The sequence below is a fragment of the Monodon monoceros genome, unplaced genomic scaffold, assembly GCF_005190385.1.
Source record: "Monodon monoceros isolate NGI ecotype Baffin Bay Population unplaced genomic scaffold, NGI_Narwhal_1 Super_Scaffold_12, whole genome shotgun sequence".
In the NCBI taxonomy this organism is placed as follows: Eukaryota; Metazoa; Chordata; class Mammalia; order Artiodactyla; family Monodontidae; genus Monodon; species Monodon monoceros.
The window spans coordinates 29,806,781-29,831,300 of NW_021703768.1; the positions used below are offsets into that span (position 1 = coordinate 29,806,781).

A 24,520-nucleotide genomic window follows, 5' to 3' on the forward strand; every position below is an offset into this window, starting at 1 on the left:
TGGTATGGTGCTAGGCCCTATGTATCAGCCCCCATACTAGCATTTCCACGTTAATACACTTCTTGCCCATGGCTGGATGTGGAAGACCCATCCATGAGTAAGAAGAGTCAGATAGCTCTTTTCAAATCCCCCTCTTGTCAAATGACTGTAGTATGACCTTGGGCAAGTTATTTAACCTCTTTTTTCACACTTGCCTCATCTGGAAAATGGGGTATTTCATGGGATTGTTATGACCATTAGAGTAATTAATGTATGTAAAGTGCTTTAAAAGCGCCTGGTGCATTGAATGTGCAATTTAAGTGTGATATAAGCCATTATCACTTAATTATATAATTGCAGTAATATTACATTATTATATAGAGATTATGTAGAGATGTGGATGGACCTAGAGACTGTCATACAGAGGGAAGTAAGGCAGAAAGAGAAAAACAAATATCGTATATTAATGCGTATATGTGGAATCTATATAATATAGAACAGTATACAATATTGATACAAACTACGCTTATTATTATCCAAAATGTGAGCTCGGTATCCTGAAGGTGCACATACCCTAGTAGGCACCTGCAGCATTACCCCAGAGCAGTTTCAGAAAAAAAACACAATACCTGGTGGAATTGAACCATGAGGTATGTGGCTCCCTGCGGACTGTAAACATCCAAAACAAAAACACTCATTTTGTGTACTGCAGTAAGCTCTGGGTAGGTACATCTTGTCCCAAACATCAAGTGTCAGCACATCAGGAAGACAGTCTTTCTCCAAGGGAAGCAATTTGGAGTCTGTTGAAACTAGAACACTTTTGCAGTGTTCCAAAGTCCCCACTTAAACCATAAGAACTCCTTTTCCTTGTAAGCCCATCAGTACTTTATGTAATGTCTATAGAGATTCAGTTCATAGCTATTTTGGCTTCTGCTGAGAGGCTATCAGGAGAGAACACCATCCAGCAATTTCTGTACCCTCACTCCTTCTTCAAGAGACACAGCATTTAGTTGTTCAAGGCCTATAACTTTGTTCCAAAAACTAACAAGGGTCCCTCCTTCAAACTCCTCTTAGAGACCCTTAGAATCAGTGACTGGTCTCAGAGACAGGGCACAAATTCAGGAAGTCTAGGCTGTACTGGCCAGGCTAGATCATCCAGCTATGTGATTTTTACAGGAATTCAAGGAGGAAGTAGTTGTTGCTGTCTGTGTGGGTCAGCAAAGGCTGTAGCCCATGGGAAACTTTTGGATAGAACTTTCCAAGAAGCAAAACAGGGGCGGAGTATTCCAGGCACCGGGGAAAATGGAATCTACATTGAGATTTTGAAGGTGCATGACATATTTCTGTGATCTGAATCTAAGCAAGCAGAAGGAGTTTACCCGCTGAGAAAACCACAGGGCACCTGGGGGCCACACTCCTTTCTGCTCTGATCCCTAGATTTTGCCACCTGGTGAGCTATTCCTGTCAATAGCATCAGTCCTTTCTTATCGTACCTTTTCTCAGAAATCTTTCTGTATTTCTTGATTTGTGTAAATGTCGGACTAACTGAACTACCTTTCAGACCAAAATAGGGGGCTTACTTACCTGCCGATATATAGTATCATAGTTTTAGAATTTTCTCAGAGATGCTAAGCCTAGGAAAACCCACAGAGCTTTCTAGTTACTCCGTTCAGGGAACAAGCCAGGTACGCTTCTTACCCCTGCCTCTTGGTTAGTTGAGGCTTTTGGGGGAGACAGTAGCCATCTGCCGCTCTCAGAAACAGTCTCATCATCCCTCAAAACCATCCGGGAAGGATGCCCTTCTTGTAGTAAATTGGCCCTACCACTGTCAGAGAAGACGGAGCTGAGGCAGGAGGGGAGAGGCGTCCAAAGCAAATCCTGTAGACACACTGCCCTTCATGTCCTGTGATTCTTGTCTTTCACCTCGGGAAGGAAATGACAGCAAAATGCTGTGCCCCTCTCCTGCCTGGAGAAACGGATTCTAGGGGGAAGGAGACCATAGCACCTTTTGTCCATAAGAGAAACCTGTAATATGAAGTGTGTAAACGTGGAGGGTAAGACTGCCTGCTAGCAACCGCCAGCTTCACCACATATGACCACTGTGACATCGGACAAATTAATTAACCTCTCTGTGCCCTAGGTTTTTGACCCATAAAATGGTGATGGATACTAGTAGTTGACCTACTTTCTTAACTATAAAATAGGGATACTGGATGATGACGATTAAATGATGTAGAGCACTTGGCATACTAACCAAAATGCCTGCTAAGTAGTAAGCACTCACTAAGATTGTTCCAGGAATAATGAGCAAGTGTAGGGGAGACAGGGATTAAGCAAAACTGCGGGTAGGCATTGGTGATTACTTAAAATAATCACATGGAGTTATTTTAAAGGTAGGCATTCTGAGTCGAGTCACCAAAAAGCAGAAAAGTCCTCAGAAGCTTGACCGTAACCTCCCAAAGAGGAACAATCAATTTTTGAAAACTTGTCTTAAAAAATAGCCTTGGCTTGTATATGATGAGATACTAGATCTTATGTTCTGTGGCCTGTGTCGTAAACATGGAGTGAAGTCGAAGGGAAACCAAGTGAGTTTTTTTTATGGCACCAACAACTTCCGGACTGAATTTCTCAACACGCACCATCTCAGCCAGGCTCACACCAAGGCTTCCCTCGTGGAAGTGACAAGAGGTTCCCCAGGGAGCAAAACCACCACGGAGCTGATGGTGATGACCATGAGCAAGGTTACCCTCAGGAGGGTGGAGAGCTTGTTCCCATCCTGCCACGCCATCGCCAAGACCGGACGTCCCCTCAATGATTTTATCTGGATGTGCTCGTTAGATGATATGAAGGGTGATGATACTGGCCCGGTATTCAGAACGAACAAATTGGCCACAACATTTACATAGTTTATTGCTGAAGTAGAACAGCGAACTCTAAGAGAGACATTAGAAAAAAGTAAGTTTTTCTCCGTCCTCAGTGATGAGATCACAGACAGTTCAATCGAGGAAGCTGACCTTGTGTACAAGCAGTGAGCGTGCTCAGGGAAAGGACACTGCCAAATCGTTGGGGTACAGACAGGGGGAAAGAAGGGACCTCTGGCAATAAAACATGCCCCTGAGAACACTCTAATGAGAAATCTTCAACTTCGACTATCGAACCAAGACTGGGCAAAGAAACTGGTTGGTTTCGCAAGTGATGGCGCCCATGGCTCAGAGCGAGAAGACGGCAGCGGGCTGGCCCTGCTTTTAAGAGAAATCCAGCCACGTGCGCTGACTGTGTATTGCTCTGCGCATCATCTCGAGGTAGCTTACAAAGCGGCGTTCCAGAGCATTCCCCTGTACAACGATGTCAGAGACCTTCTCCGCAGCACTTACCACTTCTATCACAATTCTCCTGTTCATAAGAGTGCTCTGGTACTTTCAAAGGCCTTCACCTTCGACCTGTGATACCTTCTCAACTAGGAGGCCGGAGGTGGCTTCAAGGATTACAGGCCTCCCTCCAGAATCTTCTCAAAGGATATCAATTGTCCAGCAGCTGCATTCGGTAAGTAATTTTGAAATACTGTACTATTTTAGTTTTTTCAGACTAAAAAGAATACTTTTACTTTTATTTGAAATAATAATTTTGAGAAAGATAAACCACTGTTTTTTCCTAGCCCATGTTACAGAAAAGGGAAGGCAGAAGTGACACCAATCATCAGAAAGCCAAAGACCTTGTAGAGTCCCTCCTGCAGGCAGACATTGTTAAATTTGTCCACTTCTTGCTGGGTGTCACTGATGTCCTCAGCATTCTGTCCCGCATCAATCAGAACAGAAACTCTTCAATTGCTGATATATTTGCCACCCTAGAGTCAACACTGGAAATGCTCAGAATATATCAGACAAGGTGAGGAGTCCGGGATGATCTGAGAGTCTATCCAACCAGACAGATGGACTTGGGAAACCATTTGCTACGTGCTTTTGCACATAATTGTCTACTTGGGGGATTTTTTTTTCCCCTCCCCAGACCAGGGCCAAAAGAACGCCCAGTGGATTCAGTCACACACTTTCAGGGTAACTGCCTCCTCGCAGGAAAGCGAAACATTTCTGATGTGAGAAACATGGTTTTAACACATCTTATCAAGAGGCTGCGAGGCTGTTTCAGAGATGTCAACCAAGATGTGGTGAAGGCAGCCACGACTGGGAGCTTTAAACTGCAGCCAGCAAAGATAAATCAAGGTAACGTATGAACTCCGGCTCTGAATCTGTTGTTCTTTGATTGTCTGTATACATGTCTTTAAGATATGTGATGTTTTGTTGGGCGTATTGATTGCAGAATTTGGAGAAAAAGAGGTGTCCATCCTGATTGCACATTATGAACCAGTATTGGAAGCTGCCAAGGTGAAAATTGACGAAGTAGACACAGAAAGGAGCATGTTGAAATTAGAGATTTATGCTAGGTGAGCATAAGTAACCTAGTTGATATTTATAAATATTGGAATAAAACTTAGGAGTCTCGATCTTTTACATTTTTCATTTTTCCTCCTAGATTTCAGAACATCCACACATTGACCTGGGATTCTGTGAATTCTGTTTAGTTACACAAGTATCCGAACATCCTAACACTCGTGGACCTAGTGCCGAGCCTCCTTGCAAGTTCAGCTGAAGCAGAACGTGGCTTTAGTCAGATGAAGGGCACTAAGTCACAAATGCATGCCAAGGTCAAGGCTGATAGCATGACAGATCTCCTGATAATTCAGCTGAATTCTCCAGACACTTATAACTTTGACCCTAGGAAAGCCATTCACTGATGGAATACAAGAACACCATCTTCAACTGATGACAAAAGACCTACCTCGGATTGTTCATCAAACTCAGAAAGGCTTGACGAAAGCGATTAGTAATGTGACAAATGTTGACCTCATCACTGATCGTAGCAAAAAGAACTATTTTCAAAAACCCGAAAGTTAAAAGTAAAAGTCGCCAGTCTTCATATCAAACACAAAAGGCATTTGGCATCATCCAGACCTACAGAGCAAAAATCCAAAGACTGGTTTTCCTCTGACTTTCTAATTCTAGTTCTTTATTCACACATTCTTTCACATTCTTTGGGTGAAGTATATACTTCTAAGCAATGGTATTATTTTGATGTCTTCTTTCTGAGAGTTACTGCTAAGGGTAACTAGACTATAATTATGATCTGAGTTCCTTTAGGCCTGGCTTACAATTAACTTTTTCCTGGATAATTCTAAATGACGGTTGCATTAGGTAACTAACTTAGGGCCAAATGGAAAGAGAATATTTTTTGATCTGTAAACAAAATTTGTAAGCTTATCTGTTTCCGCTACTGCATTATATGTGAAGGCCATATTATTATATGCCTTGGTCATTTAAGTAACGAGGCCAAATGTCAAAATAGTTTTCACATTTCACACTAGGGTTCCCAGATAAACAATTCCTATGTGAACTGAAAGTATTTTCTTACACTTTGCTTGCACCATAGCTGTTAGAGACAGTGGAAATATTTTAGGTATCTACCAGAATTTTTAAATACTTTGAGCCTCTTCATGGTTTCAATTGAGTTTATTCATGGTTTCATCTTGAGAAACATGAATGGATAATTTCTAACTTGTCTGTAAACCAATATAGTATCATGTAAAGATCATTTTACCAAAAGTTCCACTACCTGGGAAAGTTATTCTCATCTCTATAAAATTGGATACTCAGGTTTGATCAAAAAGGATAGAGAATTTATTTCTGAACAACCTGTTGGATATACAGTCTTATCAAAGAAAGAAAGATTCTGCTCTTGCTACCAAGAAAATTGCTTTCCAGATCTGAACCTTGCACATGTTATTTGAACCACTGAAATTTTAAAAGGATTACTACATTTTCCTAAAGTTTAGAGGAAATGATAAAGTTCATGTTGGACTTTAGAAATGCTAAAAACTTAGATATGGGAAGAAAAATTTGAGATTCTACATCTACGTTTCACTCTTTTTTTGCGGTACGCGGGCCTCTCACTGTTGTGGCCCCTCCCGTTGCGGAGCACAGGCTCCGGACGCGCAGGCTCGGCAGCCATGGCTCACGGGCCTAGCCGCTCCGCGGCATGTGGGATCTTCCCAGACCGGGGCACGAACCCGTGTCCCCTGCATTAGGCAGGCGGACTCTCAACCACTGCGCCACCAGGGAAGCCCCTGTTTCACTCTTTTTATTCCTAAACAAAGAAGAATAGCTATATACTCTGGACCTGAAAGATACCCGAATACATGTAGGAGTGTCTCCTGGTTCTAGAAGGTACCGACACTATGGGAGTTAGACATTTTTTTAAGGAAATACATTTATTTTGCTTTCCTATTTGTTTTTTGATGCATGTGCATGCAATTTGAAATGAGCAAAGACTAAACAAACATCTCAAGGTAAAGTAGTTTAGTGTTTAAGAGCAAAAGGCTTTAAAAGGTTAGTTATCTTTTATAAAATATATCACAGTGTTTGAGCCAATTAGATGACTAAATTAGCACTTCAAATCTAGTAATTTGATAATTCAAATATCCCGACATTTACCAAACTAAATATATTCTGATCTAAAAAAGCAAAATGAGGATAAATGTGTTACCTTGATCACAGTGGTGATGTGCATGCGTTTGAAACACCTTTATCCCATATTTACCAAAACATTTTACTCTAGTGCCCTGCTGAAAAATAGGAACCCTTGCAGTAGTTTTTTGTTTGTTTGTTTGTTTGTTTGTGGTACGCGGGCCTTTCACTGTCGTGGCCTTTCCCATTGCGGAGCACAGGCTCCAGACACGCAGGCTCAGCGACCATGGCTCACGGGCCCAGCCGCTCCGCGGCATGTGGGATCCTCCCGGACCGGGGCACGAACCCGCATCCCCTGCATCAGCAGGCGGACTCTCAACCACTGCACCACCAGGGAAGCCCTTTGCAGTAGTTTTTTAAATTCAACCTATTCTGAGTACAAGGTCAAAGAAGACTCCAAACTAAAATATAAAGCCTCAGTATCTTACTCAGTCTGAACAATTTATTACTCACCAAAAAAGACGTGCTGACTTAGCTGAGAAACAACCATTGGAGAAAATCAGGAAATTGATTATTATTTTTATGTTTCCAAAGTGTCTTCTGTTTCTCTAAAGGCTAAAGTTTTAAAGAGAATGAATAAAGTGATTATACAAATATCCATTATTTGTTCTATTTTAGTGAAAGAAACAAATCACATAATAAAACGGAAAAATATTTCTCATTGTATTTTAGGCATAATAGGAAACAAAGCATTTGCTGACGTTCTGCTGGATTTGGTAACCATGAACCTTGGAACAAACAACTTTCCTAGTAGTTGGATGAACCTCACTCAACCTGAAGTAAGCTTCTATTTTGTTTGGATTTCAAGCTTTGAGAATTCTTCTTTAATCAATAAGTCAAGAGTTTTCAAATAACCAGTACCTGCACAGTAACCGACATTTTAGTAGCAGCCAATAAACCTGGATGAACAAATGAATGAACTTCAAGTTAAGACACTTAGTATGTTCATGCTCAGTATTTGAAAATAAGTGACGATGCTGACAGTCAATGAAACACTACAGAGACCATGAGGCTCAGCCAGTGAGTTTGTATTTATTACTACCAGATAGAGTGATCCTAACTAGTAATAGTAGATGATTCTGGCAGTGCTTTCTTTTCCTTGTATTCTGTTCCTTAAGAAAACAAAGTGGTTAAAGAGTATTTCCCTACAAGTTGTAGAGCCCTCCCACACTCGTAATTAGCATCTTTATTCCTTCTCTGCTGAAAAGGTACAAAGTATAGTACAGTCAAAAGTGTTAATTCCTTGTGTAACGGTAAGCAAAAACCACAAATGTCAAGGAAGCAAAAATCAAAAACACTAAGTTCTGTCTGGCGTGGATTGCTTGGTAGAACCTGAGGGAACAAAAGTGAGAACTGACCCTATTGGCCAAGCTAAAATCTTACTTCCTTCATCAGAATCTCTTACTAAGAAACACGAGCAGGTAGAGTGTCACAAGAGAGTCATACAAACATTCCAATGGCATTTCCTGCTTTCTTCTAGTTGCAGGAGATAACATCTTTATTGGTAACAAACTCGGAGTTCGTGGACTGGCGGAAATTCTTGTTAGTAGTCGCGCTGCCTTGGCCCATTCCTCTGGAGGAGGAACTCTTGGAGACCCTGCAGAGGTTCCAGGCTGTGGATGAGGAACACCTGGGCACAGTCACTTTCGAGCAGTATATGCAGGTCACTACCAGCCCCTGGTGGCACTAACCCTACCAGAGTACTTCTGACCTAAGAAGCTCCCTGATCTCACAACACCAGGTCTCATGGCCCATGTCTAGGCACCTAGAGTCAGCACAGGCACTGTCCAAGTCCCAGGTAGAAGTCTGGCTCCCACCCCCAGGGAAGGGTCTGAAAAAGTCAGAACTGCTTGGAGAGATAAGGGTTCTGAAAGAAATCACAGAAAACATCATTGTTGTCCTACCAAGTGGTTCTTAACCTTGGCTGTACATTAGAATCGCCTGCAGAGCTTTTCATCAGCCCAATGCCCAATACCAAATACTCCGGGAGTAGCAACAGCAGTTACAATGAACACAGGGAAAGGGGCAGGGTTTTTTATTTTTTTCTTTTGGTCACAAGCGTGGTGAACGGTAAGATGTTTTTGGACATGTTGAGTTTGAAATGTCTGTGGGAAATGCAGACAGAAATGTCCCATCTGATATGGCAGATGCAGAAGCCAATCACTATCACGTAGGCAGTTGTTGGGGTTATGAATGGACCAGATCACCCGAGGGAAGTGTGTAAAGTGATGGATAATCCAGTAACATGGTACCTAGCCATTGGACTTGTAGATAGGATGTAACTACTGACCTTCACCAGAGCAATTTTGGGAGCGTACAGAGTCTAGATTGCAGAGGATTGATGGAATAAATAGGCCTTTAAGAAGTGAAGATAAGACAGTCGATTCATTTTTGAGAAGCTTGAGTAAGGAGGGAGGAAGAATGAAATGCCATAACTAAGAAGGGCCTGAATGACTTATTTTGTGTCTACTAATCGAATTCATCCTAATTCTCACCACTTCACATTGCTGGTAGACACGAAAGGTGGAAACGTTTATAAGGTGCTGACTTTGAAACAGGGTGATAATCTCTAGGTGCCTGTAGCTCATGTATATTTCACCATTGAAAGATCACATCTCTTCCTGCTTCTCTTTTCTTCCTTGATTAATGAAAGACGTGCTCATAGACGGCCCTGACGTTCCCACGCTCAGACAGTTGAGCCAGAGGAAATAGCACTTCCACATAGAAGAGGTTCTTCCAGCCTGATCAAGAAAGGCGCATAGCTGATTGGGCTCTAATTTATGTACTTCCCAAGTAGAGCACTTTGTGAATTCTTTCACTGTCCTGGACCTGGGCTTACAACTTATAGAGATGTTTTGTGTAAAAACATAAACAGCAGGGCAAAACTTACTCTATTTTCTTGTTGGCTTAAGATTTTTAAAAGTGGGCACTCGTGAATATACCAACATTCACTCTTTACAGTATGTGCCAATGAACACAGGTTGTCAATTTAAACATCTTTTTGCACAAACGTGAGACGAACTTAGGTGTTCGTAATTTGTACCACAGTGCTGAGCAAAACCAGAAAGCTCCCTCACCAAAAGTGTGAATTTCTTAGAGAAAGTTGGCTGCTGCATGAAACAGAAACTCAGAAATACTTATCAGAACACTGCCTGGGTTTTGGGAGCAGCTGATTTCTGAGCTCTGCCCTCTCAGCTTACGCACCCAACGCCCACTCCTCAGGAGGCTCAGGACAAGGTGGCCATTTGGAGAGGCCCGCTTGACCTCCCCACATGACTCACAGATCTCTAGCGCTCTCCACATCACACACACAGAGTTCTTTCATGGGACTGTCAAAACAGCTTCTAGGGTAAAATCTTATGATTTGTTGAAAATGCCACCTTCGAATACAGTAGTCAAATAGTACAACTACACTGCTGAAATGAAGTTCTCTGGGGGGAAAATAAATAAATAAATAAGCTCCCTACTCTGCTTTTTATTTTGCCTTTTTTCTTTTCTTTTGACTAACTGCAAGTTCATCATAACCGCCACTTAAGAGTACGCTGATTTCCCCAGCTTCTAAAATGGAATAAGATACAGCGTTTGTGAAGCTGCTGCGGCTGCATACCTGGGCTAAGCCACGCGAGCATAAAAGTGCACCTGCCTTTGCTCCAGCCCTATTGCAGCTGTCACACTCTTGCCTCTGTCACGTGTGGATGTTTAGTCACACTCATGCAGAATGCTTTGATGGTGAACTCTCTAAACTCATCTTCTGTCAATGAGAATGCAGGTTATCATAGGCTTAATGAATCAGATGTTCTAGGATCCAAACAGCGCAGCACTTGCTCTCTAAGGGAAAGTAAACTAACCTAAAATTCTTTGACCATATTTTATTTATTCTTTGACCAAATGTCCACAAAGGACATTTCCACATTTCAAGGATAAATCACCTGATTATCCAGTGGGGCAAGATGTGGCTGACTGAACCTTGCTTGATCAATTTAAACCCAACCTACAGTTCACGTTTAACATTTCGCACTGCTAACGTTTTCATGGTTGACTTTTTTAAAAATATAAGTTGTTCTCTGATTAGGTTCTTTCTTCTTTCTCATGTGACCCTCTTGTATGTGAAACACTTTGAAACAGTTTCCTAATCTTTAAAATATCATCTATTTTTTAAAAACTAACATGACTGAATTCTTGGTTTTAAGAACAAGGGAAAATTCCTGTGCATTGAAAGAATTGCATATGGAATTGATGGTTGAGAAATCAGAGATGAGTAGGAAACCTTCTTTTAATATTTCCTCTTTATCACTGGTTTTCAGCAATTTGATTATCGTGTTCCTCAGTGTGCTTCTGTTCATATTTCTTTTGCTTGTGTTTCACTGAGTTTCCTGCACCTGTGGGCTTGCCGTTTTTGTCAAATTTGGAAAATTTTCAGAAATGTTTTTCCAAATATTTTTCCTGTACTCCCCTCCCCCATTCTCAAAATCCAGTCACATATTTGCCCCACAGAATGCTGACCCTGGATTCTTTTTTCTTTCCATTTTTTTTTTCTCTCTGACTTTATTTCGTATTCATTTCTACTTCTCCATCTTCTAGTTCACTGATCATTTCCTTTGCAGAGTCAAATCTATTATTAATACAATCCAGTGTATTTTTATTTGAAATATATTTTTGATCTCTTTAAATTGGGTCTTTTTATATCCTTCATTTCTCTCTTCATTATATGCATTTTTCTCTGTCTCCTTGAATAAATGAAATATATTTAGAACAGCTAAATGAACATCCTTGTCTGTTCATTCTATCATCTGTGTATTTCAGTGTTTGTTTCTATTGATTGAGGTTTCTTCTGACTATGGGTTATATTTTCTGGCTTTTTTGCATGCCTTTGTACAGGATGCCAGATGTTATAAATTTTATATTGGTGGGTGTCCAATTTTATATACCCTTAAATATTGTCGGGCATGCAGTAATGTCATTTGCAATCAGTTTTATCCTTTCAAGGTTACAGTAAGATTGATAAGGGTGGGTCCAGGCAACCTTTAGTTTAGGGCTAATCTAGCCCCACTACTAAGGCAATATCCTCCTGGGGGTGCTACCCAATGCCTTGTGTATCAGGAGGTCCTTCCACTCTGCCGAGTGGTAACATTTTCCCTGGTGGTAACATAGTCCCAGCCCTGTGTGAGACTCAGGAACAGTTCAGCTTACTCCTTTCCTGTGGTTCTTTCTCCAGCTTCTGGCATTTTCCACACATACATCCAGAGGTTGGCTTTCAGTCAAGACTTGAGGAGATCTTTCTACAGATCTCTAGGGCTCACCCTCTCTTTCAATGCATCTCTAGTGTTTTGCCCTGAAAATTCTAGTCATCGTGGCCTCCCCCAGCTCCAAATCTATCTTGTCAATCCAGCAAGATGTGCCAGCTCTATCTGGGTGCCTCTCCTGACACTGTAGCCTGAGCAATACTTGGGTCCTCATTGTTCTCCTTATTTCAGGAATTACTGTCCTGAGTTGCCTGTTGTCTAACATCTGAAAAAATTATGTTACATATATATTGGATTTTTTTTTTTATTGTTTAAGGCAGGAGGGTAATTCTGAGTTTTGTCACTCCATCATGACCTGAAGCATAAATCTTACCTACATTCCTCATCTCTCTATTCTCCATGGAGTGGTACTTATGGTCCACAGATTGGCCACTGGGCAAGGATTCTTCCCAGTCAGTGCAAAGCACTTACATTCAAAGCCCGAGCCCGTGCTGGACCTTAGCTTCTTCTGTGTCTTCTCCCTCACAGGCGTCTCCATGGCCAGCACTCCTCTGTTCTAAATGAAAAGAAAACCCGGTCCTCACCTCTGGGGGCTGCATCCCCTTACAAGCTACCTAGTGTCACTCCAGCCTTCTCTCAAAACACGGGTGATTCTTCGAAGGAAAGAAGGCACAAGCACAGGCCAGAGTCAGGTTAGGCTGGCCAATGGTTCTTGGAAGTAGGCAGTGCCAAGGGTAGATTGTCACTCTGGAAGATGGTAAGGGAGAAAGACCTAGGAACAAGATGCTTATGTATATGAAGTGCTTGACATGTTTAAAAGTTAAGATTGGCAAGACACATTCTTTGAACCCGAGGAATTAATACCTGATGTTCAGTAGCAGACATGAATGAAAACACCCAAAGGAATGAACTGAATGCCAAATATCTGGTATAAACAAGTCAAATTGGAGTTTCGAGGAGAGATCAAAGAGGGCTTCCCTGAGGAGGTGTGATCTAAGCTGGGTCTGGAAAGATGAGTAGGTTTACATTGGTGAACAGGCAGTCGCCTCAGGTAGGAGTAATGATGTGAGCAAAAGAGCAAGAGTAGGAAATGGTTCTAAGCAGAGAATGACATGACAAGATTAAAGTTTTGAGAAAACTGATATGGTCAAATGGTCTGAGCTGAAACAAATAAGAGAAAGACTGGAAATGAAGACAGCTCCGAGGTTGCTGGAGCAGCCTGTGATGGAGGCAATGAGGCTGTACACCAGCATGGCAGCAGTAGACGTGAGAGGAAGGGAGAGGGGGTGAGGCATCGCCAAATGGGAACCGAGGGATTTGATAATTAGTGTCAGACATGGGCTGAGAATGAAGGTTGTCATTAAAAAGTAGGTCCTGAGCTCTTGATTCAGTCAGTCACTCACTCAGCAAAGATTTCCAACACCAACAATATGCCCCAGCACCACACTAGGCTCCGAGAACAGAGAGCAACATGAACAGGCCATGAGCGATATGAGCTAGTGGAGGGCACTGACCCCTCCAAAGTACTGCTATGCAAGCAACACCCCGGGGCGGCGACCTCCCAGCTTCATTGCATGCTGCAACAGTTACAGTACAGCAGGCACCCCAGTATGTGGGGTTTCATTTATAAATTATTCATGTGTACTACTGCACTAATGCATTCTATACATTATCAAACTTTTTTAAATAAAAATTACAAAAGAATGAGATCCAATACATGTGAATGGAAGTCCTAGTATTTTCTCCAGCATCCCCATGGTTTCTGCACCCTACTTTGGAGACCACTGCTCTAGGCACCTACAGAGATGGCTTCAATCTCTGTGGTTTTCAGAGGAACAATTACATCTCAGTGTAACTTTAATGATTCTCATTTTTGTTTTCTGTGTAGGCTGGTCTGTGGTTTACGGGAGATGAAGATATAAAAATTCCAGAAAATCCCCTTGAACCTCTGCCATTCAATAGGCAGGAGCATCTTATAGAGGTAATTCCATAACATTGATCCATTTCTTGTCTTTTCTCCCACTTGTGTAATTAGTCTTAGACTCCACCCTGACTCCCGGGTCCTTTGCTGTATCCCCCAAGTGCAGAGTTTAATATTCACTATGGCGACATCATAGGAGAGTCTGGAGGGAAGCAGGGACCAAAATCTTAGACAGGCTTCTCCTGTTTACTCACTATGTGATCCCAGACAATATCTATAAGCTCTCCGGGTTTCACTTTTCTCATCTAGCAAATAAGCTGGTACTGAACACGCTTTTCGCTAAATGCCCTTCCAATTGTAAAAGCTTTGGATAAGAACTGACTTTCACCAGTATATGTCTTTGTTCATTTCTCTTTGACTTTGACTAACTTGAGCAACATTCCAAGAGTTTGCCTACTGTATTGCCCACTACCCGTCGGATTATCATTATTATCATCAGAAGTACCATCACCATTATCGTCATCATTAGCTTCTATCCCTGAGGCCACAATAGAATGCGAGTCCTTAAAATCTGAAAACCATTCTGACTTCAACACATCCAAGCTCAATAAAATATGAGAAAAGTCGAATGGTAGATTCAGACATGAGAGCAAACTTTGTATATCGATTGATCAATTCAGCCTGCCATGAGTTAAAAACTGCAGTGCAAAATTGAACATGACTCCAGTCGTAACCTGAAAGTGAGCAATTCCCTTCCATTGGACGCATATTCTTTGAGCATCTCTCTTAGATGCTAGCAGGAGAGCAGGTGAAAGAAAGGGGTCAGGGAGTTACCAAAAAGTGTCCAAGACATGAGGCCGGCAGTTGTACGGGCAGTTTTTTGTTTTGGTTGTTGGTTGTTTTATAAACTGGAGAACTGAGCTCAATTCTCCTGTAAACCTTTGGAAGGTGTCTCTATATGATTCTTTGAACAAATCTGTCAACAATATAAACAGGTTCTTCCTTCCTTGGGAAGAAGCCAGCAGTCTGAATACGATGTCAAGTAACTTCCTTTTCAGCCAGAAGTTTTTAGAAGTGTTTATCAGAGCAGAGCCCTTCCATGGCTCACAGAGCTGCTAAAGGCGGGAGAGAGCCTGTGTTGGTCAGCCCGAGGACTGCGACACAGTGAGGCCGGAAAGGGCCTTGGGATGCCAAGGAAGGGTGTGGCTCCCACCTGCTGCTACCCAAGCTGCTGGAAAGTGAACATAGGAAAGGAACAAAGTGGGGGGCAGAGGCAGGACCACAGAGCCTGAGAAAGAAGCGCTCTTACAGGGCAAAGGATGGTTGACAGGTGTGTGTGTGTGTGTGTGTGTGTGTGTGTGTGTGTGTTGTCCAGAGGACAAAAGAGGGTGGTGTCCTCTCTGCCCCATGGACTGGATGCTCAGCATTTCATAAATCTCAACGCCCTTCAACTGGGATTAAAAGCACAGATGCCACGGCTGACAAGCTGCGAGGTCTTGATGGAGTTACCTACCCTCTCTGTGCTGTGGTTTTATTTTCATCCCTCTCTGCTGGGAGTGTTGTGCAGCATGAGTTCATATGTGTGGTACTTTTAGAACAGTGATTGGCACACAGTTAGCCCGATGTCAGTGTCAGCTAAACAGAAGCTAACCACACTAACTCTACATGGTAAAACACCAGTTAATGGTTAAGAAGCTAAAGAAAGGGGTGCAAAGGGAAAACATAAAACAATATAATACGTTTACTTTTTTGGCCATAATTAGAGTGAGTAAAGACCAAATCAGGGGAAAAAACACCCCACGAAGAGGGCTTGGCCTACGATCTAGCTGGCCACACCCAGCTCCCCTGCTTTGTCATCTGTGTTCTCTACAATCCAGGGCCGCCAGGGGTCCCAGGGACAGACTGTAATTCCTGCTGTCTGTGGACTCAGATGACCTCAGAGTCCTAGGCACTGGGTAAGATGTCCAGTTGCATCCATAAAAGGAACCCTGAGACACGTCTGTGTTGCAATCACATCATTGTCCCCTGACAGTGACAACTCACTTCCTTATAACTGACAAGGTTCAGCCATGGCCTGGCTGCCCAGCTTTCCACACAACATCAAGAGCAACTATTCCAGTGTTTTAAAAATTCATAGGGATTTCTTGAGAAAAGGCAATTTAATCTCACCATATGCAAATTCACGGTTTTGTCTTAATCTCTTCTCCACAGCTTCCGTCCACATGAAATCCTTCTATGTCTTTGGGCTGTTAATATTTGTTGAAGCCAGGCTCGTGGTTTGAAATACTAGCTTTTTGCTAACAAATCCCAAGTGTCTATTTCCACCACCCCTAACCTCTCTTCCAAACGTTAGACTCCTAGACACGACTGTCTATTGGACATCTCCACTTGAATATTCTTGTAGACATTTCAAACTCATCATGTCCAAGACTGGGTCCCTGACCTCCCATCCCCACCACCCCACTGCCCCACCTTCACCTAGAGCCCTCTCCATGTTGGTCAGTGGCAACTCTGTCCTTCCTCTTGCTCAGGCCAAAACCCTAGGAGTCATCCCCAGTTCTCTTCCTTTTCAAAACCCCACATCCAGTCCTTCAGGAAATGCCCGTAGTTCTACCCTCAAAATACGTCCAGGATCAGACCACCTGTTCCAAGTCCCATTGCTGTCACTGGAACAAACCAGCCAACTTCACCAGCATGACAGCAGCGGCCTCACCACAGGTCCTCCATGTCTCCCTTGTCTTGGCTCAGGTCACAGGCAGATCACAGCAGCCTCTGCTCCAGCCATCCCACAGCACTGCGTTTTAGTCAGAGGAAAACCCAAAGTCCTCAAGAAACCAACCGGCCTTGCCTCTTCTGTCCCCTGCCTCAGCCACTCTGGCCTCCTCCGTGTTGATCAAATGTGCAGGCGCGCTCCTACCTGAGGACACTGGCCTCAGCGCTCTCCTCTGCCTGTGTGGCCCTTCCCCTGCACGTCCTACCTGCCTACTCCCTGCCCACCTCCAACCTTTGTCCAATTTCATCTTCTCAGTTCTGCAACCTGCCCCTCTTCCCCACCCTTCACTCCAATTCCCCTTTCCTTGACCTACATTTTTCCCTGTGTTTCCATAATGACTATCTAATTTACTTTATTTATTCTGTCTGTCTTCCTCTTCTAGAAATTAAGCTCCTCAAAAGCACGCATCTATCTCTTTCCTAGTAAGTGCATTTCTAGAACAGTCCTAAGTACTTTTCTGGAGCCGTCTAAGATTCTGCACAGCCAATAAGTACTTGTTGAATGAATGAAACCATAGTATTTGTGTTGGGTTTTGAGTCTATGTAACAAATTTCCACAAATATAGTAGCTTAAACCAAGGCCCAGTTATTACCTCAGAGTTTCTGTAAGTCAGAAGTCCAGTCATGGCTTAGCTGGGTCCTCTGCTCAGGGTCTCAGAAGGTAAAATCAAGGTGTCAGCTGGGGTTGCAGTCTTAGCTGAGGCCAATTCCAATATTGGTTCCAGGACTGGCTTCCAAGGTGGGCTGCTGGCAGAATCAGATCCGTGCAGTTGTAGGACTGAGAACTTCAGCTCCAAGAGGCTGCCTATTGTTCCCTGCCACACGCCCTCTCACGGTTTCAGAGTTTGCCTCTTCATGACCAGCAGGAAAGCATCTTGCTGGCTTCAAATCTCTCCCTGAAGTCCTGGGTCCTTTTTAAAAGGGCTCACATGATTAGATCAGAGCCCAAGGTCGAGCTCTCGTTTGATTAACACAAAATCAACTGATTAAGGACCTTGTGTCTGCAAAATCTCTTTACCTTTACTCCTGAAAATTGGCTTTCCATCACATTTACAAATCCCACCCATATTCAAGGGCAAGGTATTATACAACATATGTATTTGAGGGGGTTTTCCAGGGAAACTCTGAAGCCTCCTTAGGAGTCTTCTATAACAACATTTTAAATGATCTTAAGAACATAGCAGGCCTCACCTTTTTTGAATGTCTCATCCACTGGTTTAAAATCAAGCCTGTGTAATTACAGGAAGAGTTCACATGTCAACTTATTTTTGCCCATCTTCCTTCAATATATCACATTGAACTTCTTTGTTAATGGAAATAATGTGTTGCACCTACACAGCCTTTTTAAGAGCATTTCAATGAAAATAGTATTAAAGTTCAAGGATTCATATGAAAGAAATGGAAGATAAACATGAAAGGACAATGCCATGGTTATCTGTTGGTGTCAGCTCCCTTCTACCCCTAGTCCTGCTGGGAATCCCTGAGGACTTCCAAAGGCAAGTGGGAAGATGAAGAAAATATAAGGTCCTAAAGGAACCCAAAAGCTGGATCATGACTCTTCAAATGCCTAAGGCTGCCTTACCATCAGAGAGTGTTTTGAAGCATCTGAGCCTAGCTAGGTGCCACAGCAGACCCTCAGTAAACGTTTGATAAAAAGGGGTGACTGAATGAACGAGCTTGCAGAGCCCATTGACCTCTAAGATTCTTTTCAGATTCATAGCATAACAGTATGTTATGTATTTTCCTATCAAAGTTATTTTTATTTAAATTTTATTGGATTTGTCAAATAGAAAATAATTTTTCCAATTGTTATCTCATGGATGTATAATTAGACTTGCTCATAGTTGTAAGGACTGTCAGTAATAAAGAATAACATGGTGTCTCTAGATCTAGGCACTTGCTTCTTTAAGTGTAGGCCAGGGCCAGCGTCTTGGGAATTGTATAGGAGCTTGCTAAACATGCAGAATCTGAGACTGCTCCAGAGCCGTTTACTTAATAAGAATCTACATTTTATTTTATTTTTTTAACGTCTTTATTGGAGTATAATTGCTTTACAATGGTGTGTTCGTTTCTGCTTTATAACAAAGTGAATCAGCTATACATATACATACATTTTTAAAAGATTCTCCAGAGGACCTTCAAGATGGCAGAAGAGTAAGACGTAGAGATCACCTTCCTTTCCACAAATACATCAAAAATACATCTACATGTGGAACAACTCCTACTGAACGCTGGCAGAAGACCTCAGACCTCCCAAAAGGCAAAATACTCCCCACGTACCTGGGTAGGGCAAAAGAAAAAAAAAAAACAGAGACAAAAAATAGGGACTGGACCTGCACCAGTGGGAGGGAGCTGTGAAGGAGGAAAGGTTTCCACACACTAGGAAGCCCCTTCGCGGGCGGAGACTGTGGGTGGCGGAGGGGGGGAGCTTCAGGGCAGTGGAGGAGAGCACAGCAACAGGGGTGCGGAGGGCAAAGCAGAGAGATTCCTGCACAGAGGATCGGTGCCAACCGGCACTCGCTAGCCCGAGGGGCTTCTCTGCTCACCTGCCGGGGCAGGCGGGGGCTGGGAGCTGAGGCTTGGGCTTCGGTCGGAGCGCAGGGAGAGGACTGGGGTTGGCGGCATGAACACAGCCTGCAGGGGGTTAGTGCACCACGGCTAGCCGGGAGGGAGTCCGGGGAAAAGTCCGGACCTGCCTAAGAGGCAACAGACCATTGTTTTGGGGTGCGCGAGGAGGGGGGATTCAGAGCACCACCTAAAGGAGCTCCAGAGACGGGCGCGAGCCGTGGCTATCAGCACGGACCCCAGAGACGGGCATGAGATGCTAAGGCTGTTACTGCAACCACCAGAAAGCCTGTGTGCAAGCACAGGTCACTGTCCACACCTCTCCTCCCAGGAACCTGTGCAGCCCACAACTGCCAGGGGCCCGTGATCCACAGACAACTTCGCCGGAAGAACACACAGTACGGCTCAGGCTGGTGCAACGTCACGCTGGCCTCTGCCCTCACAGGCTTGCCCCACATTCCGTGCCCCTCCCTCCTGGCCTCAGAGAGCCAGAGCCCCCCAAGCAGCCGCTCCTTAACACCCTCTGGTGTGGGCAAAGAACAGGTGCCAGAAGGTGACCTACACACAGAGGCGGGGCCAAATCCAAAGCTGAACCCCAGGAGCTGTGCAAACAAAGAAGAGAAAGGGAAATCTCTCCCAGCAGCCTCAGGAGCAGCAGATTAAATCTCCACAATCAACTTGATGTACCCTGCATCTGTGGAATACCTGAACAGACGATGAATCATCCCAAAATTGAGGTGGTGGACTTTGAGAGCAACTGTAGACTTGGGGTTTGCTGTATGTGATTGACTAGTTTCTTATTTTTATGTGTATCTTAGTATAGTTTTTAGCACTTGTTATCATTAGGGGATTTGTTTATTGGTTGGGCTGCTCTCTTTTTCTTTTTAATTACTCTTTTTAAAATAATTTTTTAAAACTTTTTATTTTAATTATTTTATTTTATGTAATGTTTTTCCCTCCCTTTTCTTCTGAGCTGTGTGACTGACAGGGTCTTGGTGCTCTGGCGAGCTGTCAGGCCTTAGCCTCTGAGGTGGGAGAGCTGAGTTCAGGACACTGGACCACCAGAGACCTCCTGGCCCCATGTAATATCAATCAGCGAGAGCTCTCCCAGAGATCTCCATCTCAATGCAAAGACCCAGCTCCACTCAATGATCAGCAATCTCCACTGCTGGACACCCTATGCCAAACAGCCAGCAAGACGAACACAACCCCACCCATTAGCAGAGAGGCTGCCTAAAATCATAGTAAGTTCACTGACACCCCAAAACCTACCACTGGACGCAACACTGCCCAGCAGAAAGACAAGATCCAGCCTCATCTACCAGAACACAGGCACCAGTGCCCTCCACCAGGAAGCCTACACAACCCACTGGACCAACCTCATCCACTGGGGGCAGAAACCAAAAACATCGGGAACTATGAACGTGCAGCCTGCAAAAAGGAGACCCCAAACACAGTAAGTTAAGGAAAATGAGAAGACAGAGAAATATGCAGCAGATGAAGGAGCAAAGTAAAAACCCACCAGGCCAAACAAATGAAGAGGAAAGAGGGAGTCTACTTGAAAAAGAATTCACAGTAATGGTAGTAAAGATGATGCAAAATCTTGTAAATAGAATGGAGAAAATACAAGAAACGTTTAACAAGGACCTAGAAGAACTAACAAGCAAACAAACAGTGAGGAACAACACAATAAATGAAATTTAAAATGCTCTAGAAGGAATCAATAGCAGAATAACTGAGGCAGAAGAACGGACAAGTGACCTGCATGATAAAATAGTGGCAATAACTACTGCAGAGCAGAATAAAGAAGAAAGCATGAAAAGAATTGAGGACAGTCTTAGAGACCTCTGGGACAACATTAAATGCACCAACATTAGAATTATAGGGGTCCCAGAAGAAGAAGAGAATAAAAAAAAGGACTAAGAAAATATTTGAAGAGATTATAGTTAAAAACTTCCCTAATATGGAAAAGGAAATAGTCAATCAACTCCAGGAAGCACAGAGAGTCCCATACAGGAAAAATCCAAGGAGAAACACACCAAGATACATATTAATCAAACTATCAAAAATTAAATACAAAGAAAAAATATTAAAAGCAGCAAGGGAAAAGCAACAAATAACGTACAGGGGAATCCCCATAAGGTTAACAGCTGATCTTTCAGCAGAAACTCTGCAAGACAGAAGGGAGTGGCAGGACATATTTAAAGTGATGAAAGGGAAAAACCTACAACCAATATTACTCTACCCAGCAAGGATCTCATTCAGATTTGACGGAGAAATTAAAACCTTTACAGACAAGCAAAAGCTAAGAGAATTCAGCACCACAAAACCAGCTTTACAAGAAATGCTAAAGGAACTTTTCTAGGCAGGAAACACAAGAGAAGGAAAAGACCTACAATAACAAACCCAAAACAATTAAGAAAATGGTAATAGGAACGTACATATCAATAATTACTTTAAATGTAAATGGATTAAATGCTGCCACCAAAAAACATAGACTGGCTGAATGGATACAAAAACAAGACCTGTATATATGCAGTCTACAAGAGACCCACTTCAGACCTAGGGACACATACAGACTGAAAGTGAGGGGAGGGAAAAAGATATAGCGTGCAAATGGAAATCAAAAGAAAGCTGGAGTAGCAATTCTCATATCAGACAAAATAAACTTTAAAATAAAGACTATTACAAGAGACAAAGAAGGACACTACATAATGATCAAAGGATCAATCAAAGAAGATATAACAGTTGTAAATATTGATGCACCCAACATAGGAGCACCGCAATACATAAGGCAAATGCTAACAGCCATAAAAAGGGAAATAGACAGTAACACAAGAATAGTTGGGGACTCTAACACCCCACTTTCAGCAATGGACAGATCATCCAAAATGAAAATAAATAAGGAAACACAAGCTCTAAACGATACGTGAAACAAGATGGACTTAAATGATATTTATAGGACATTCCATCCAAAAACAACAGAATACACTTTCTTCTCAAGTGCTCATGGAACATTCTCCAGGATAGATCATATCTTGGGTCACAAATCAAGCCTTAGTAAATTTTAAAAAATTGAAATCATATCAAGTATCTTTTCCGACCACAACGCTGTGAGACTAGATATCAATTACAGGAAACAAACTGTAAAAAATACAAACACATGGAGGCTAAACAATACACTACTAAATAACCAAGAGATCACTGAAGAAATCAAAGAGGAAATTAAAAAAACCTAGAAACAAATGACAATGAACACATGACGACCCAAAACCTATGTGATGCAGCAAAAGCAATTCTAAGAGGGAAGTTTATAGCAATACAATCCTACCTCAAGAAACAAGAAAAATCTCAAATAAACAACATAACCTTACACCTAAAGCAATTAGAGAAAGAAGAACAAAGTTAGCAAAAGGAAAGAAATCATAAAGATCAGATCAGAAATAAATGAAAAAAAAATGAAGGAAACAATAGCAAAGATCAATAAAACTAAAAGCTGGTTCTTTCAGAAGATAAACAAAATTAATAAACCATTAGCAAACTCATCAAGGAAAAGAGGGAGTGTACTCAAATCATAAAATTAGAAATGAAAAAGGAGAAGTTACAACAGACACTGCAGAAACACAAAGCATCCTAAGAGACTACTACAAGCAACTCTATACTAGTAAAATGGACAACCTGGAAGAAATGGACAAATACTTAGAAAAGCACAACCTTCGGATACTGAATCAGGAAGAAATAGAAAATATAAACAGACCAATCACAGGCACTGAAATTAAAAATCTTCCAACAGACCATAGCCCAGGACCAGACAGCTTCCCAGGCAAATTCTATCAAACATTTAGAGAAGAGCTAACACCTATCCTTCTCTAACTCTTCCAAAATATAGCACAGGGAGGAACACTCCCAAACTCATTTTACAAGGCCACCATCACCCTGATACCAAAACCAGACAAAAGATGTCACAAAAAAAGAAAACTATAGGCCAATATCACTGATGAACAGAGATGCAAAAATCCTCAAAAAAATACTAGCAAACAGAATCTAACAGCTCATTAAAAGGATCATACATGATCAACTGGGGTTTATCTCAGGAATGCAAGGATTCTTCAATATAAACAAAGCAATCAATGTGATAAACCATATTAACAAAGTGAAGGAGAAATACCATATGATCATCTCAATAGATGCAGATAAAGCTTTTGACAAAATTCAACACCCATATATGATAAAAACCCTCCAGAAAGTAGGCCTAGAGGGAACTTACCTCAACATAATAAAGACCATATATGACAAACCCACAGCCAGCATCATTCTCAATGGTGAAAAACTGAAACCATTCCACTTATATCAGGAACAAGACAAGATTGCCCACTCTCACCACTATTATTCAACATAGTTTTGGAAGTTTTAGCCACAGCAATCAGAGAAGAAAAAGAAATAAAAGGAATCCAAATCGGAAAAGAAGAAGTAAAGCTGTCACTGTTTGCAGATGACATAATACTATACATAGAGAATCCTAAAGATGCTACCAGAAAACTACTAGAGCTAATCAATGCATTTGGTAAAGTAGCAGGATACAAAAGTAATGCACAGAAATCTCTTGCATTCCTATACACTAATGATGAAAAATCTGAAAGAGAAATTAAGGAAACACTCCCATTTACCACTGCAACAAAAAGAATAAAATACCTAGGGATAAACCTACCTAAGGAGACAAGAAACCTATATGCAGAAAACTATAAGACACTGATGAAAGCAATTCAAGATGATACAGATGGAGAGATATACCATGCTCTTGGATTAGAAGAATCAACACTGTGAAAATGACTAAAGCAATCTACAGATTCAATGCAATCCCTATCAAACTACCAATGTCACTTTTCACAGAACTAGAACAAAAAATTTCACAATATGTATGGAAACAAAAAAGACCCCAAATAGTGAAAGCAATCTTGAGAAAGAAAAACGGAGCTGGAGGAATCAGGTTCCCTGACTTCAGACTATACTACAAAGCTACAGTAATCAAGACAGTATGGTACTGGAACAAAAACAGAAATATAGGTCAATGGAACAGGATAGAAAGCCTAGAGATAAACCCAAACACATATGGTCACCTTATCTTTTTTTTTTTTTTTTTTTTTTTTTGGCGGTACATGGGCCTCTCACCGTTGTGGCCTCTCCTGTTGCAGAGCACAGGCTCCGGACGCACAGGCTCAGCAGCCATGGCTCACAGGCCTAGCTGCTTCGCAGCATGTGGGCTCCTCCTGGACCAGGGCACAAACCTGTGTCCCCTGCATCAGCAGGCGGACTCTCAACCACTGCACCACCAGGGAAGCCCGGTCACCTTATCTTTGATAAAGGAGGCAAGAATATACAATGGAGAAAAGACAGCCTCTTCAATAAGTGGTACTGGGAAAACTGGACAGCTACATGTAAAAGAATGAAATTAGAACATTCCCTAA

At 42.3% G+C, this 24,520-nt stretch overlaps 1 protein-coding gene across 1 annotated transcript in view; it reads left to right on the top strand.

The window, feature by feature from the left end:
- The window catches only part of SPEF2 (sperm flagellar 2), a 174,360-nt gene that overhangs the window by 133,865 nt on the left and 15,975 nt on the right, over positions 1-24,520 (top strand). The window contains 3 exon segments of the mRNA XM_029218282.1: positions 7,227-7,333; positions 8,035-8,217; positions 13,686-13,778. Coding sequence (XP_029074115.1) covers positions 7,227-7,333; positions 8,035-8,217; positions 13,686-13,778 — 383 coding nt within the window.